Source organism: Drosophila subpulchrella, unplaced genomic scaffold, assembly GCF_014743375.2.
Source record: "Drosophila subpulchrella strain 33 F10 #4 breed RU33 unplaced genomic scaffold, RU_Dsub_v1.1 Primary Assembly Seq27, whole genome shotgun sequence".
NCBI classification, from domain to species: Eukaryota; Metazoa; Arthropoda; class Insecta; order Diptera; family Drosophilidae; genus Drosophila; species Drosophila subpulchrella.
In genome coordinates, this window is record NW_023665559.1 from 374,025 (window position 1) to 392,300 (window position 18,276).

An 18,276-nucleotide genomic window follows, 5' to 3' on the forward strand; every position below is an offset into this window, starting at 1 on the left:
TCCAAGCTGATGCCCTTTCTTCTGGGATTTCACCGACAGGAAGCAATACAACATGCGCAAATCCACAGAATAGTTGAAGTGCTGGAGGAGATCCACTAGAGAATCCATGTGGGAAGGAACAAAAGCCATAGCCAGCCACTGCTGGGCGACTTCCTGCAGCGTCAGCGGATCAACCCCGTTCCCAATCCGGCTCCCACTTCTTCAAGGTCCAATATGCCTATTGGGACTCGGAACTGGACTGCGGTGGCGAAGCTTCCGTGGGACGAGAAGGAAGCCTTAAACTACAAATGTACACAATTAAAAACATTCGCTGAACATTTCATTTATTTTTATTTTAATTTCTTTATGTACCAGCAGACTCCTCCTTTTTTTTCAATTGATTTGTTTTCTGTTTGGCAACAAGCCCATCAGCTTGACAGTAAGATTGCAGGTGAACTTTGAAAACTTCGGTCACACTACAAAGAATAAGATTTTTCGCCTAGTAAAACTCTTAGCCGATCTGAGTACTAGGCTGAACCAAAATCCTCTTTAAATTGCAGCAGCGATTTTAAGCGTCTGTGTGAAGAGGCTATTATTGAATCTTGGGGCAGTGGAATCCGAATTAATATAGATTTAGTACTAAGAAATAAAAAATTTTTTTCGCAACTGTTTTTTTAATTTTAGTCGTGCACGGCCACACGGAAATTTAGTCACATGACAAATTCACCTGACCTGGTTTGACTTTAAACTTTATAGCAAAGGAAATTTCTGAGTGTCACCTCAAATTGCTAATATTTTGGTTCACAGACAAATTTAAGAACACCGAAAAATGAAAATCTGTGGTCCGAAGTTGTCCCTGTGCGGTCTGATCATCTCCGTTTGGGGTATTGTGCAATTGGTGAGTAATTTGACTGCGCAACGGGTTTCCAAATAATAAGTATTAATTAACCTGTACCTAAAACAACACATTTAGGTTCTTATGGGTCTATTTTTCTACATCAATAGCGTGGCTCTTATTGAGGATTTACCCCTAGAAGAGGAATACCATTCTTTAGAAGATTTTTATGCAGCCGCTAATAGAGCGTACAATCAGGTAAATTTTGAGCTCTTTTAATCCTGAATATCATCTTTACTCTACGTTAATTATTTCAGAATGCCTACAATTGCTGGATTGCTGCCTGCATTTACGTGCTTACATTGCTGCTCTCCGCACAACAATTTTATATGAATAGTAGAGTAACTGCCAACTAAATACTTCAAATGTTGTTGCCCCAACTACCTTTCATTTTCAGTAAGGAAAAAATTTCGTACATTCTCCTGGGCATGCGCCATCAAATAGAGTATTCAAATGTTTACACGATATATTGTCTAGAAGAATTAAAAAATAAATAGTTTCTGAGTTCAATATAAATTATTAAAATATTCCAATGCAATTCATTGATAATTTAAAAATTTCTTCTTTGCCACGTTAAAGTTTAAAGAAAGTTAAAAGTATGCACTGCTTAATTTACATTTAATTTGTGAATAAATATAAAGTTCACACGAACTAGCGGTGAAGTGTTTAATGTGCCACCCCTGATAATTATACCCGTTACTCGTAGAGTAAAAGGTTATACTAGATTCGTCGGAAAGTATGTAACAGGCAGAAGGAAGCGTTTCCGACCCCATAAAGTATATATATTCTTGATCAGGATCACTAGCCGAGTCGATCTAGCCATGTCCGTCTGTCCGGATGAACGCTGAGATCTCGGAAACTATGAGAGCTAGGCTATTGAGATTTAGCGTGCAGATTCCTGAGCTTACGCAGCGCAAGTTTGTTTCAGTAGAGTGCCACGCCCACTCTAACGCCCACAAACCGCCTAAAACTGTGTTTCCTACAGTTTTGGTGCTAGAATAAAAATTTTTGACTGAAATGTATTGTTCTCATTAATACCTATCGATTGATAGGTAAAGAAAATCGTAAATATGAACGTGGATATCTCGGAAACTATCAAGGATAGAGAATTGGGATCTCAGATTTAGATTCCGTAGCCTTGTGCGCAGCGCAAGTTTGTTAAGCAAATATGCCACGCCAGTGGCGGATCCACGGGGGGGAAATAGGGAAATTTCCCCCCCCTTGGAACCACAGAACCTGAAAATGCATGCACTCTGTAATGCATGTATATGGTTGACTTTTCAAATATAACCACTTTGTTTACCTAAAAATTGGGATGGATAATTTTTGTTTTATAATTTGTACTGTATTTCTCTCGCAATAACAAGTTTAAACCCCAAATCGAAGAATAAGTTCAATTTCCCCCCCCAAGAATCGTCTCTGGATCCGCCACTGTGCCACGCCCACAAACCGCCCAAGCCTGTGGCGCCCACAATTTTCATGCTAGATACAAAATTTTAACTGAACTGTATTGGTCTCGTCAATACCTATCGATTGACCCAAAAAAAGATTTGCCACGCCTACTCTAACGCCCATAACGCTTAAATCTGTCTACGGCCGATAGGTTGCGCATTTCAATATCGCTTTGCTGCTTGCATATCTCCATTTCCCTTTGGTCCCTTTAGCTGAGTAACGGGTATCTGATAGTCGAGGTACTCGACTATAGCGTTCTTCCTTGTTTTATGTGTGCTGTTCTCCGACAGAAAACCATTTGACAATTAGTTTAATAAGAGTTTTAAGCGGAATTCTTAAAAAAATCTAAATGCGTGCCTGTGGATACACCACCAGTAAATATAAAATTAAAACAAGAAAAACGCTATAGTCGACGGCCTCGACTATCAGATACCCGTTAGCCAGTTAACAAAAATAGCCACCTATCGTTCATCCCTATCGGCTTTTTACGAGATTTTAGTAACACGCAACATAACGTGAAAACTAGGTGGCGCTAGTGAAACTACGTAAGCTTCCGATTTTCTAAATAAATATATCTCCATTATTTATTATTGTTTGGTTAAACATTTTCGAAGAATGGTCCAATTTGATTTATTGAATATTGATAGTATCAACGAAATCTTTATTTTATTAAAGAATATTTTAAAATGTGAGCGCTAGTCGAATTTTAGCGTTATGGTCGATTGTGGGCTTAAGAGTGGGCGTGGGACCCTGCTGAAACAAACTTGCGATGCGCGGGAAACCCGTTACTCAACTAAGTGTACTGGGTGCACTCAGGGAGAGGGAGGGAGATAGAGATATACAAGTAGCAACTATTTTTGGCATGTTGGACATTATCAAAACAAAACATTTTCGAAAATATTCAAAAATACGAGTGCTAGACTGGTTTAAGCCTTATTGGCGGTAGAGTGGACGTGGCACCCAGCCAAATGCCAAGTTTCTAGTTTTTATATTTTTCGAGATCTCGGCGTTTATACGGACGGACAGACGGATATGGCTAGATCTACTTGGCTAGTGATCCTGATTAAGAATATATATACTTCATGGGGTCGGAAACGCTTCGTTCAACCTGTTACATACTTTTACTCTACGACTAACTGGTATAATAAGGTACTTTGTATAAACTAGGTGTGCTGAAATATGGACTATGGCGGTTCCTTTACAAAACCAATCAAAAGAAAATCACGATGTCGTGTAACTGATGGAAGATACAAACAATTACAAATTTAAAATCATTTGTTGGCATGCCTCGCTCTTGTCTAAAGAGGACACCGACACAAAGAGAAATGGGGGTGTGACTAGGAGGTAGGGTTGTCAAAATTTTTTTAAACATCGTATCAATGATATTTGAGGCTTAAAAAAAATATAATTTTTAATGTCAGCCTATTCACACAAAGGTGGGTTTCCCTTCAGAGACCAAAATTTCGCTTCAGTGACTTTCATCATGACAAAACACACGAGCTGAGAGAGACAGGAAAAGTCACAACAACTCGCTTCACCGGAAAATGGGACCGCACACTCAAATCGATTCAGTATTTCCTTGTTTTTATTTAGTAGTTTTTACGAGTTTAAGCCTAGTACTCAGATCGGTTAAGAGTTTCCATAGTCGAACAATCAATCTTTCATCCGCAATGCATGTGTTTGTGCCTAACCGATGTAGACACTTGCAAGACGATCGCGTCGCGGCAATGGTAACGAAGGCGATGCCGGACCACTGGCTATGCGGGAACTGCGTTGAGGATGAGCTAGCGTAGGTTGGCTGCTAGTTGGGATACAGACACTGCAAAATGTGCTGACTGCATTGGCGGGTCAGTGTACTGTTGAGTCGGTAAGACGGTGAGTTGGTGAGACATATAATATGCTGATCAGCAATTCTCATCTGCAGTGGGTGCTACTGAGCGCCTGGTACTATTCCTAACTTGGCTACTGCTTGATTTGTTGGGTGCTGGTCATGTCGAGCACCCTTGGGTACGAACATTCTCCCCCCTATTGAGGGGTACCCTCAATTAAGGCGTAGTGTCGGTCAGCCCTTGGTCGAATTGTATAGAAAGCACCTAACAAATCATTGACTGTGTAGGATCTTTCCTTCAACTGCCGAGGTTCATGTTAGTGATTAAGGTCCTTCATATCTTCTTGATGCTGCTTAACTCTCTCCTTTGCGATAAAATTGACATTGCCGTGGGGACTGAAATTGTGGCCCCGTAGAACTTGATCATTTGGCACGTCTATGGTATGTGGACCTTCTGCAACAAAAATTAGATATTTCTTGGTAAATTTTAGAAATGTTGAACAAAAGTCAGACTTGTAGGTTTTAAGTTGATGAGAAGTCGGTTCTATGTTAATTGGTTTTTTCTAGCAGTCAGCTGCAATGAACCATTACGTATAGCGGTTGATTCTCGATCGGACGAGTCAGTGTCGATAGTTCTTGATTGGCTACATATATCTTTATACCCGTTACTCGTAGAGTAAAAGGGTAAACTAGATTCGTCGGAAAGTATGTAACAGGCAGAAGGAAGCGTTTCCGACCCCATAAAGTATATATATTCTTGATCAGGATCACTAGCCGAGTCGATCTTGCCATGTACGTTTGTCCGTCTGTCCGTATGAAAGCTGAGATCTCGGAAACTACAAGAGCTACAATACTGGGATTAGGCATGCAGATTCCTGAGATTCCTGCGCAGCGCAAGTTTGTTTCAGCAGAGTGCCACGCCCACTCTAACGCCCACAAGCCGCAAAAAACTGTGGCTCCTACAGCTTTGATGCTAGAATAAAGATTTTAACTGAAATGTATTGTTCTTATCAACACCTATCGATTGACCCGAAAAAAGTTTGCCACGCCCACTTTAACGCCCACAAACTTCAAAAAATCGTAAGTATTTACGTGGATATCTCGGAAACTATCAAAGATAGAGAATCGGATTCTCAGATTTAGATTCCGTAGCTTTGTACGCAGCGCAATTTTGCTACGCGAAAATGCCAGTCCCACCATAACGCCCACAAAACACCCAAACCTGTGGCGCCCACAATTTCCATGCTAGATAAAAATTTTTAACTGAAATTTATTGGTCTCGTCAATACCTATCGATTGATTTAAAAAATATTTTGTCACGCCCACTCTAACGCCCATAACGATTAAATCTGTCTTCTGCCGGTAGGTGGCGCATTTTAATCTCGCTTTGCTGCTTGCATATCTCCACTTCCCTTTAGTCCCTTAAGCTGAGTAACGGGTATCTGATAGTCGAGGTACTCGTTCTCCCTTGTTTATTTTATGATCCATCAATGCTAAGTTCGTTAAATGAATCCCTTCTTCATCGAGTGAAATCTCATCCTGCCGTTTGCTATCTTCTATATCAAATTGATTATCATTCATTGGATTTTTATCTTTCCTAGGCTCATAAGCAGCGTTCGGTCCTGCAAGATCATCTCTGTCTTCTACCAGAATAGGGTTGATTTCCATATCAGATAAGTTTTCTTTATTGAGAAAACCTGTGATTACATTAACAAGCAATGGGTCCAGGTTGCCGAGAGTCAGGATCTGCTAACGGCAGTCCCTCGGGAACATTAAGATCAGTTGCAATCGGTACTGACGGTTGGTCTGTAATGACTGTGGGAATAATAAATACCCCTATCAAAACCTGATGTAACTGATGAGAGCTTTAGTGTTGATCCAATTGCTGCTGTTTTCCTCCGATTCCAGATATTTCAATCTGTGACGACACTTCCTTAAGAGGTAGTATATCTGCCATCCTCCTTGAGATAAGATTCACCTGTGATCCAGTATCTATTACTGTTTGTAGTTCACCGGTCGGCCCTTGTAATGATACCTTGGCGGTCGCGAGCAGAGTATATCCTCTAGGGTTGTCGTAACCTGCAGTGATTGCTGCGCCGGCCACTGGATTGCTAGTCGGTCCTTGGTGTAACAGTGTATGAGCCGTTGCTTATGAGCTGTAGACAAAATATTTGTGCATGCTCCTACTTTAAGAATGGCTTGGCGCCTAGTTTTGGGGTCCATTCCCTGGAAAGTTTTTTAAGATGATGTGGTCCTAGGTGACAAATCATACAGCTCTCTTCGTTGTGATCTGACTGATGGCGGAGTGTTGCTGTAGGTTGAGCGCTTAAAGACTAGACCTAGAGACTGCTGGTCTCTGACATCGAGGTTCTTAAGAGTACTTATTGAGTTTTTGATAGTGTCATGTTAGGCCCTTGGTTGCCGCGAGGAGCCGTCTATAGGCTTATAGTCAATCATTTTTGCTATGGCGGCGAGTACTAGTATTTTTTCGTTCTGGTACCTGGCCTTCAATCTCAGCCAGGTGTCGTCATAGCCACCCTGTGAAAGGGCTGTGTCTGTCAAAACGTTCCTCGCTATGTAGTTTTTGACTGGCCGAATATGTTTTATTATGTACACAAAGAGATCATGGAACCGTGGCTAGTATAGATACTCGCCTTTGAACTCCGGAATGCTAATTGGCGAAAGTGCCAAGTTGAGGCTCATTGGAGCGTCGTTTTCTCGAAGCAGGTTAATTTCGTATTCCTCGTATAATGTGTGGAATTGAGCTAGGTCTGCTTCTGCCAGAGCTGCTGCCCCAGGTGTGCTGTCCAATTCGTCGTGGGCTTGCCTCAGTAACGCCCAATGGAGATCCAGGTGCCTTTGTAGGGCTGGGGTGACGGTTGGGGCGTTCGAGGCTAATGTTCATGATGACTCCAATTCGTTGCATCTTCTCTGCAACTGTCGGATCACCGTGTCAATTGCGGATTCTCCTTTGACTTGATCTCCTGTTGTGATCTTGATGTTGGCCGAAGTTCGTCTGGGGGCCTTCGGAAGCCCGCTTCCAGTCGGCATGTTGTCCAGAAAGATATTCTGATATTTTTCAATCAGCTCCTTAAGTGCTACTAGTCAGTGGGTAATGCCGCTTGCTGGACTTCTTCATCTAGGTCGCAAAACTGCTGCCAGAGATCGTTTAACTGACTTAGCTTACCGGAATAATAGCCGTCTCGGTGGCGTCGTTCGACCGAGTCCTTGCCATAATTCTTAATGAGCTGTTGGATCTGTACTTGTAGCTCATATTGGTTGTCTAGTGATCGATTGTGTAAATCGATTCTTGTGTGATTTGTTTCCTCTATGAACGAAGTAGACATATTGTGTGTCTTGGAAACGAAGAATCCTGTAAAGCCGGATAAAGCTGTGTGTCCTGCGACGCTAGATGAAGCTGTGAATCCTGTGAGGCTGTATTAAACTGACGATCCTGTGACGCTGGATCAAGAAGCTTATCCTGTGAAGCTGGATGAAACTGAGTATCCTCTGAAGCTGGATGAAGCTGAGTATCCTGTGAAGCTGGATGAAGCTGAGTATCCTGTGAAGCTGGATGAATCTGACGATCCTAAGAAGCTGGATGAAGCTGAGTATCCCGAGAAGGTGGAAGAAGCTGTGAGTCCTGTGAAGCTGGACTAAGTTGAGTATCCTGTTAAGCTGGATGAACTATGGTTTCCAGGGCGGGTGGATTTGGTGAACTTAACGGGTCTTCTCACCAGTCAGAGGCTTAGCTTTTGGTGGGAAGGGGGTTGCTGTAGTGTGATCCTTTGTTGGTAAAGGATTACGTCGGGTTTCCCAATGTTTGTGCCTAACCGAACTGCTAGTTGAGATAGTGTATTATGAGCCCTATTCCCGGAGGTGGAAAGTAGATCCGCGGACTTATGAGTTGCGTTAATAGCTATTTTATTCTTCATTTGATACATGTTTATAAACAACACGGAAATTTAGTGTAATGATTAGATTCTTAGATTCTTCTTAGATTCTAAAGTATTTCAGGGAGTTTTGATTATGGTAGCAGTTGCATAGTTGGCTCGGCTGACACTGCAAAATGTGCTGACTGCATTGGCGGGTCAGTGTACCGTTGAGTCGGTGAGACGGTGAGTTAGTGAGACATATAATATGCTGATCAGCAATTCTCATCTGCAGTGGGTGCTACTAAGCGCCTGGTACTGTTCCCAACTTGGCTACTGCTTGATTTGTTGGGTGCTAGTCATGTTGAGCACTCTTGTACACGAACAGCATGACAGCATGGAATGCCCTTAGGGCTCTCTAGGACTCTATCCTATTGGAATTTCGCAGTCTTTCTGCGTTGCGCAGTTTTTTGAGTACTATTGTGGCCATGTTGCATACCGCAGACCAATTTACTTCTGATTCAAGCATAATATCCACCAGGGTACAAGCGGCTGACGTCCTCCCAACCCTTATGCTCAGATCTCTTCGTTCATTTTCGAATCTGACAGTCAAAAAACACGTGTTCTGCGTCTTCATTATCCGACTCGCAGAGTGGGCAGTACGGATAACGTTCATGCTTAAACCTATTCAGGTAGTATTTAAAGCATCCATGTCTTGTCAGCAGTTGCGTTAAGTAAAAGTCCACATGTCCATGCTTCCGTCCCAGCCATCTCTGCATTTCTGGGATAAGATTATAAGTCCATCGTCCTTTGCTACTATTTACCCACCTCTCTTGCCACAAGCAATGGTAAGTTCTCTGCACCTTTTCCGTAGTGATTCACCAGTTGCGACCCCTGCGCTGCCTGCGCGGAAATCACCTGATTGCACTGCTAGCAGGTCAATCGGTATGACTCCCGATATTACCAGCGCCGCGTCATGGGATACCGTGCGGAACGCACGGCTACTTATCATAACTGCTTCAGTCTTGTGCGCTGCCAAGGCGAGTCCCTTGGAATCGAGCCATGCGCTTGCTCGTTTCCCCGCTTCATTGAAAATTCTTTCCGCATCTGGGAGTTTCCTTGCCATAACTACTATGGCCACGTCATTCGCGAAACCAATGAGTCGTGATCCTAAGGATCCCATCGTACATGACATTCCATAACAAAGGACCAGGACTGATCCTTGGGGGACTCCCCCGCTGACCCTGTGGGTCGATTGCCCGGAATCAGTTTCGTACAGGAGCAGGCGGCCTTCGAAGTAGCTCGCTATAACTCTCTGTATATACGCTGGTACATTTAGGTTGCTCAGTGCATTTAGTGTGTGGTGCCAGCTAGCGGAGTTGAATGCATTTTTAACATCCAACGTTGCCGCTATGCAGTATTGCTTAGTGCCGTACAACCACCTTTTCCCCTTGATGGCTTTGTCTGCGATTTCGCACAGTTTACCGACGGCGTCGATGGTGGATAGCCCCTTCCGAAAACCGTACTGCATCTCTGAGAGGCCTTTGTCTCTCCTTTTTGCGTTTGCATAGCATGCAGCAGGCCTTTGCTTTGCAGCCTCTGGCTTGGTGCTCCTTTGCGCCGCAGTTGTGGCAGCATTTTGAGCAGTCCTCCTGGACCCTGCAGTTCCCTGCTATATGGCTAAACTCCAAACACTTAAAACACCTTTTAGGTGTTAGCTTTGGGCGGACTCTACACCAGGTCCATCCCAGCCTAATTTTGCCTTTCTCCATGAGTCGTCTCCCTATGTCGGGCCTGAACATGAGTGTGGCGGCTTGCTGGGATGGCGGGTGCTGGGATGGAGATAAGTTGCGCAGGTCACTAAATCATTATACCTGCTAGGAACAGACACTACGTATGGCTGGAGGAAATGTTGTCAGTGGCAGTTGTTCAAGATGGCGACAAAGAAGAGTGTTGTGTGAAACTCCTTGTGTTGGAAATGTTAATAATCTTTATCCATTTATTGAGAACACATCCTTTTGAGTAGTTTTATTATATTCTTTATTTATTTGGTTTGCATGATTGGAGCAGCGTTAATGCCGCTTCCAACGTCAAGTTGTTTCTGATTTTACAATTTGCCTTAGGATCTAAGTAAGCCTAATTCTCGTAGCTGCGCTGCTTACAGTTGGTCGGCAGAGAGATGGCTATGTATATCTTATGTATATAAAGTGTATTTAGTTATGCTCTCTTTGGCTGGAGCGCGAGGGCATGTGTATGTACTTGAGTTTGGCTGAGCGGCCGGCGTGTGCAACAGAATGCTGACACTTGCACTTTCTTTGAGCGCGTCGATCGACTCATGTTTCGGCCACTTAGGGTTTTTGACCGAGCCTTTTGTTTATAAAAACAATGCAACAAAGTGTTACAGTGTGTTTGTTTCAAGTACTCTTGGTACAGTAGATATTCGATATAAGTGCATACTACATCTCCCTCCTTTTGAATAGGAATATTTATTTTTTTTTGTTTTGTTTTTAATCTTTTTTTTTTTTTTAATTTCTTATTTATTTTTTTTCTTAAAGAGAATGGAATTGGGAATAATATACGTATTAAAAGAAGAAGTATTTTTAAACATGGAGTGTAAAAGTATTTCTAAACATGGTTACACTCATAAGTATTTCTAAACATGGCCATGTTAAATGCAATTATGAAATAAACATTTTTAATCTATCTTTATGTACTATTTGTTTTTTATTTTTGTTATTTATTATAGTCATGTTATCTCTATCTCCTATTTGTTCTACCCTATAAGGACCTGTATATTTCGAATCTAACTTATGTCCTGTTTCATTTTTCAATAAAACCTGATCTCCTATTTTTAAATCGAAATCTAAACTAGATTTGTCGAAACTAATTTTCTGTTTTAGCTTATGAGATTCTAGCATTAGTCTAGCTCTCTTAATTGCCTGTTCTAATCTAAATTTGGATTCCTTAGCATAATCTTCTATGTTATAAAGGGGTTTTATTTTATCTATGCTATTAAAGTGTTTTGGTAGATTTGAAGTTTTACCGAAAACTAGCTCATATGGACAATAGTCATGTGCCATAGATAGGGTTGTATTAAAACAATATACGAAGAATCGTAGCCATACATCCCAATCTGTTTTCTCAACTGAGATGTATGAACGAATGAACTCATTTAGTGTTCTGTGGCTTCGCTCCACGGTACCTACAGTCTGGTGGTGGTGTGCAGTTGAAGTTATGTTTTTAATATGTAAGTATTTACATAGATCTTCAATAATTGAATTTTTATATTCTGTTCCCATGTCCGTAATGAACGTCTTCATTGGACCGTACTTTAGAATAAAATCTTCAAATATAGCTTTTGCTACTGTATTTGCACTTTTATTTGGTATAGGTATAGCTACTAGGTATTTAGTTAAATCGCAGATGAGTGTTACTGCGTATTAGTTTCCGTTATTAGATTTTGGAAGTGGACCAATAGTATCTACAATTACTCTATCAAAAGCTCGTTGTGGAGTTTCGGTTATAGTTAGTGGGGTCTTAGTATGTTTAGTCGTTTTCGACTTTTGGCATTTAGGACATTTCTTTATGTACTCTTTTATATCTTTGGGCATATTTTTCCAGTAATAGTGTCTCTGGACCTTGGCCAAGGTTTTTGTAATGCCTGTATGACCACCTTGTATTGGATCATCATGGAATGTAGACAATATAGCTTCTTTTTCTTTATTATGTTTTATTACGGTCACTGGGTTGAGTAGCGCTACTCTCAATGATTTCAATATTTTATTGCCCATAGTGCCACTTTGAGTTGGCTGACTTTACAAATACCGGCCTGCTTTTCAAGCCTTTGAAAGAACTGACCTAAGTCAATGGTTCCATTAATATACAAATCGCTAACATCATAACTTGCTGTAATTTTCTTTCCGTGCTGGAATAAACACATTTTATTATTTACATGCAAGGTCACTACTTTACGTACTTCATCATTGTTTATGACTTCATATACGTTGGGCTTTGAAGCTTTTTCTATAGATTGCTTATGCAATTCTATTTGATCTTTTCCTGCGCAAGATTTCTGTCTACTTTGGTTTCTGGTAGTGACTTTCAGAATTTTATTACTTGTTTGTATATTTGTTAGGTCTGTGATTGTTATTCTGGAGAGCGCATCGGCTACATAGTTGTCTTTACCCTTTAGATACTCTACCGTAAAATTATATTCCTCCAATTCAAGTCTCATTCGTGTTAGTTTGGAACTTGGATTTACCATTGAAAATAAGTATGTCAGTGCTCTATGGTCTGTTTTGACAGTGAAGTGTCTACCATAAATATATGGTCTGAAGTGTGTTATTGCCCAATGAATGGCTGCTAATTCTTGTTCTGTGGTGCTCTTGTTGCTTTCACCTTTCGTAAAGGATCTTGATGCGTATGCCACTGGAAGCTGTAGTCCATTTTTGTTTTGAGTTAGGACTGCTCCACAAGCGTATTTGCTAGCATCTGTGATTATGCAAAATTCTTTGCTAAAATCTGGATATTGCAACAGAGTAGGATTTATTAATGCTGATTTAAGATGATCGAAGGCGTTTTGACATTGTGTTGTCCATTCGAATTTTATATCTTTCTTACATAATCTTGTTATGTGACGGGAGTATTCAGCAAAATTTTTTATAAAACGTCTGTAATAATTGCAAAATGCAATGAATCTTCTAGCGCCGTCCGCATCATGTGGGACTGGATAATTTTGAATGACGTCGTATTTTTTGTCGTCGGGCAAGATTCCTTTATCTGTGCATTTATGTCCTAAGAAAGTGACTTCATGCATGAAAAATGAACATTTTTCAGGATGTAACTTCAAGTTGTGTTTCCTACATTTCTCGAAAACATCAGTTAAGTTCTTGAGCATGTGTTTTTCGGAACAACCTATGACTATTAAGTCATCCATATAAAGAAATGCTTGCGAAGGTTCTAATCCAGAGAAAGCTATAGTCATCATTCTTTGAAAAGAGTTTGGCGCTATTTTTAAACCGAATGGTAATCGCGTGAAGCGGTACGAACCATTGTTTGTCGAAAAAGATGTTATATCCCGTGAACTTTTTTCCAGTTCAATTTGATGAAAACCTGACATTAAGTCAAGGCATGAGAAATATTTTGCTCTACCTAGTTGATCTAAAATATCATCGATTCTAGGGAGTGGAAATTTATCAGACAAGAGTTTTTTATTAATTCGACGATAGTCAATTACTAATCGCCATTTTTTATTTTCCGAATTTGGAAGTGCCTTTTTTGGTACTAACAAAAGTGGGCTATTATAAGGTGATACAGAGGGTTCCACTATTTCATCACTGATGAGTTTTTGTACTTGTTTTTGAATTTCGTCTTGTTGACTATGATGATTTCTATAATTTTTTATATATACGGGTTCATCATCAATTAATCTCAGCTTTTGTTTATAAAAATTATAGGTAGTGATCGATTCGGTTTCTAGTCCGAACACATCACTATACTGGGTGCATAATGCTGTAAGTTGTTTATTGAATTGAGGCGGGATGTTTTTTGAAAGTTGGGATAATACAATTTTTTGTCTGTCTTCTAAGTTCGTTTTTACTATGTCGTAGTTTGAAAGTGGTTCATGATGAATGTTTTTGATATAGACTACTTGATCTGTGTTTGTAGTATTTAGTAATCTTATATATGCATTTTGGACTGTTGCTATGGTATTTGCGATATAGATACCATGCTGAATTTCTTGATTCGGAATTAATACACTGTCTTCTTCTGAATTTATTTCGATTTTTCGGACGACTTGGGATCTTGCTGACAGAATTAGGGAGTTGTTGCCAGAACTGTATACTATTGGAACATAAATTGGATATTTTAGGTTATTTGGTCTTATTATAAGCCAGTCTTCAGACGGCTTGAAGTCTAATTGACAGTTGTATCTTTTGATAAAATCGATTCCTAGTATTCCATCACATGGAATAGCGAATTGCATATTCACGATATGGAAATCATGTTGAATTATGTACTTAGAAGTTTGAATTTCAATAGAAGTTAAGCCTTTTGATTTTGTAACTTCCTGACTTATACCCTGTATGTTTATGATGTGATTATCTTGAATGTTTTGAAAATTATCAGAATTTTCCTTCAATAAGGATATTTCCGCACCTGTGTCTAGTAAGATAACTAATTCTTTTCCTGTTGCTACGTTCGTGAAAGTGACAAATGTATTTTGACTGAGATTTAAAGTGTGAATTTTGATGTTGTTTACTGTCGTGTATCTAAAGGTGTTTGGTAGTTTCCCGAATTTGTTTGCGCCACTCTAACATTGTTATTGTGGTTGTTGTTTCCCCCACGGCTGTTTCCGCCGCTGGTGTTTCCACCACGGTTGTTGTTTCTGTTATAATTGTTATTTTGGTTATTTCTGTTATAACCATTGTTTTGATTATATCCGTTATTCTGATAATATCTGGTATTGTTATAATTACCTCGATTATTACCTCGTCCGCGATTTCCACCGCGCTGCGGGTAATTTTTGTAATATAGGACAGTGTTTGGCTGTCCGGTTGCTTCTGTGCAACTGCTTACAAATTTGGATATGGCTTCATTCATTGTATTGAAGGTACCGGCTTGCATTATAGTTTTTACCTTATCTATTTGGCAATTTTTAGTCATTGCTTTCACTGCATGCCGAGTGGAATAACGTCTGGCTAACTCTAGGGATAAGCCATCTCTTATAAATGCACCTTCTAAGGATTTCGTCATTTGCTCAACCTCTTGTGTGTACTGGTTGGCAGTTTTATTGCGTTGTTGTAGGCTCATCAGTTTTGCTGACAACACTTCTACAGTTTCGCCTTTGACGTTGTTTTTTAATCTGCAAATGACTTCAGCTATTGTTGTTTCATCTCCGATTAGATTTCTGGCGACACCTTTTAGCTTTGTTTTTATAATTGAAACTGCTAATTGTTCGTGTTCGCCTTTTATTGATTCTATTATTTCTAATGCATCCATAAAACTTGTTAAGTTTTCAGATTTACCATCGAAAACTGGTATAAGCTTGAATGCTGTGTTAATGAAATCAATATTAGATTGTGCCATTGTGATATTGTTTCTTATTTTATTTTCTATTATGGAATTATCATCAGAATCTGTAGAATTATCCAGATCTGACATTAAAACAGCTGGAATAGTAAGATTATTTAAATCTTGCTCTTCTATTTTAGGATTTGTTTCTGTAAGGTCTTCTGATTCTATTTGGTCACTGTCAGTTTGTTTTGTTGATTCCGATTCATCACCAGTTTCAACTGCTAGGGAGGTGTTAAGTATAGTTGGTACCGATATGTCCAACTTAAACTTTTGTTTAATTGATATTAAATTAGATCGTAGTCTGATCAAAAATTTTGATACTTGGGACCAATGATCTTGATTTAATTTTTCCTTCTGGCCATATATTAGTATTCGTGCTTCACTAAAGCATTTTACTAGAATTTCCACATGTTTTTTAATGGAATTCTTTTGAATTGGCCTGTTTTGAGTAAGTGACTTATATGATTTGTCAAAGTCAACTTTTTTGTTATTTAGCTGCTTATATAATTTATTCCATTCCATTATATTGTGGAGATGAATTATTTCTTGAAGACCATCATTACTATTGTTTTACCTAGTATTGGGTGTTCGTCTACTACTGATCTAACCTTTACCCCTGGGATGGTTGATAGGACAATTGCCTTTTGGGTGCTTGTGCAATGAATTAGTGGAGAGGCATCTAAATTAAATGTTTCAATATATAAGTTTTCTAACTCGTAAATGCTTACTGAAGTTGGTGCAACTAATTGCAGAATTCTTTCTCTAAAATAGATGTCCCTATCATATGTGTTTGCAATTGCTTTTAGCGTAGCCATTTTTAATTAATTTGTTTTTATTTATTTATTTGTATTTTATTCCATTTTCTTTAACTTTTTAAAATTTCAATACAGCAATATTTTTATAATAATATTGTTTGTGCCAAAATGTTTATATTTTGTCCAGATCATTTGCCTGGCTCATATATTTTTTTTTAAGACATTTATTGTGCAATTTATAAAGCTTATAGAAACAGTTTGCGCACATTATTACAACAATTATTATAAGCAATGTATGAATTAATTCTAAGTCTATGGGGTTTGATTCTACCTTATTAATAACATTTGCAGTGGAATCCACTGTTTTTGTATCTATTAAACCCATCTTTGGGGTTGGTATTCTTAATATATATCTTGGTCTGTCAAATTCTTTGGATTTTTGAATCAATTCGTAAATGTTGTTAATGTTATTCATAAACAACTAGTTTAATATTATTAATTTTGATTTTACTTTTTTGTTTTTAACCAATGATTATCATATTTTACATATAATTTCCTGCCTATTTTGTGTATGGTTTTCAGGCCATACTCTAATCGGGCAACTTTTATGTCGCTCAATTTTTACAATTGTTTTTATAAAATAAATGAAAAAATATGCATCGCAGTGCAATTAAAAAAATTTTTGCAACGCAGTGCAAAGATAAAAAAATTATGCGCTCTTGGTAGCGCTGTCGGTTCACACTTCCTTGGTACCGGTGCTGGCTGCACAGGTGTACTTCATGGTGGTGCACCGGTGCTGGCTACACAGGTGTACTCGCAGAACGGGGAGCACAGTGGTCCCTCGCAGTCATCTGGGCAGGTCTTCTTTAGTTTTGGGATGGCAACTTTTTCTGGAGGAGGCAATGTGTTTTTATTTTTTGAAATATTTTGGATTACAGGGTAGGTGGATGTGGCTGTAGCTGTGGTCTGATTTTTTCGTTCTGATAGCAAATTTTTTACCGAGTCGTTCCATTGTATTGCTTTGCCGCTGTTGAGCAGCTTCAGTAGATGAGCCTTTCTGGCTTTTAATCTTTTGACCACGCCACTTCTTTTAGCACACATCACACTCTACTCACTGCGTTTCTTCTCTTGCTCTTGTTGTTGTTGCCGTTTTTGCTGTTGTTGCCTTTGTTGTTGCTGTTGTCTTTGTTGCTGTTGATTGCTGCTGTCGCCTTGGTTGCTGTCTTCTTATTTTTCGAAGTCCCGAACCATGTCCAGATCCAGGTCCAGATCCTTTAGGACCAAAGTCACGGTCGCCATGTTGTGTGAAACTCCTTGTGTTGGAAACGTTAATAATCTTTATCCATTTATTGAGAACACATCCATTTGAGTAGTTTTATTATATTCTTTATTTATTTGGTTTGCATGATTGGAGCAGCGTTAATGCCGCTTCCAACGTCAAGTTGTTTCTGATTTTACAATTTGCCTTAGGATCTAAGTAAGCCTAATTCTCGTAGCTGCGCTCCTTACAGTTGGTCGGCAGAGAGATGGCTATGTATATCTTATGTATATAAAGTGTATTTAATAATGCTCTCTTTGGCTGGAGCGCGAGGGCATGTGTATGTACTTGAGTTTGGCTGAGCGGCCGGCGTGTGCAACAGAATGCTGACACTTGCACTTTCTTTGAGCGCGCCGATCGACTCATGTTTCGGCCACTTAGGGTTTTTGACCGAGCCTTTTGTTTATAAAAACAATGCAACAAAGTGTTACAGTGTGTTTGTTTCAAGTACTCTTGGTACAGTAGATATTCGATATAAGTGCATACTACAAGAGAACATCGAATAATTACTAGAGGAAGAACTGACAGGCTTCTGTACCAGGAGTGAAACATCAAACGTGGCCGAGCACCAAATCACCATGAAGGACGATAAACTTATAAAGCAAATATACTACCCCAAGAACACAAAAGTTCAAGGGAAGATCAATGCGAGTATGGACGAACTACTACAGTTGGGTTTCAACGAGCAATCGAAGTGCCCTTACAGCTCGCCCATAGTGATGGTGAAGAAAAAGACCGCAAATGGAGATTGTGTGTCGATTTCAGACAGATCAACGCAAAATCGGTAAAATCCGCGTTCCCAAAGCCACGCAAAAAACTATATCCCGGACCAACTACGAGAAGCAAGGCTTGTCAGCAGCCTGGACTTAAAGGACGGGTACTGGCAAATTCCTTTGGAAGAAACAAGCAGGAAGCTGACGGTGTTCACGGTGCCAGAAAAGGGTCTGTTCCAGTGGATGGTAATGCCGTTTGGATTGCACTCGGCATCCGCAACATTTCAACGTGCCTTGTAGCAAGTAATTGGACCGGAGGTGTCACCACATGCGACATAATCTTTATTGGGCGCACTCAACACGAACACAGGGAAAATATCCGATAAG

The 18,276-nt window shown here is 39.7% G+C and overlaps 1 protein-coding gene across 1 annotated transcript; it reads left to right on the plus strand.

Annotated features, from left to right (window-relative positions):
* The first annotated feature begins 667 nt into the window (after positions 1–667).
* On the plus strand, positions 668–1,401 carry LOC119559629 (ribonuclease kappa). Its single transcript, XM_037872666.1, has 3 exons — positions 668–877; positions 953–1,072; positions 1,132–1,401. Exons 1-3 carry the CDS (start codon positions 809–811, stop codon positions 1,228–1,230), a joined length of 288 nt encoding a protein of 95 aa, XP_037728594.1. The 5' UTR covers positions 668–808; the 3' UTR covers positions 1,231–1,401.
* The last annotated feature ends 16,875 nt before the right edge of the window (positions 1,402–18,276 follow it).

Excerpts from the sequence above, each read along its gene's own strand:
- LOC119559629 (XM_037872666.1), top strand. The coding sequence starts at position 809 with ATGAAAATCTGTGGTCCGAAGTTGTCCCTGTGCGGTCTGATCATCTCC. Across the intron at positions 878-952 it reads TTTGGGGTATTGTGCAATTG|GTTCTTATGGGTCTATTTTT; the intron begins GTGAGTAATTTG and ends CAACACATTTAG. Across the intron at positions 1,073-1,131 it reads CTAATAGAGCGTACAATCAG|AATGCCTACAATTGCTGGAT; the intron begins GTAAATTTTGAG and ends TAATTATTTCAG.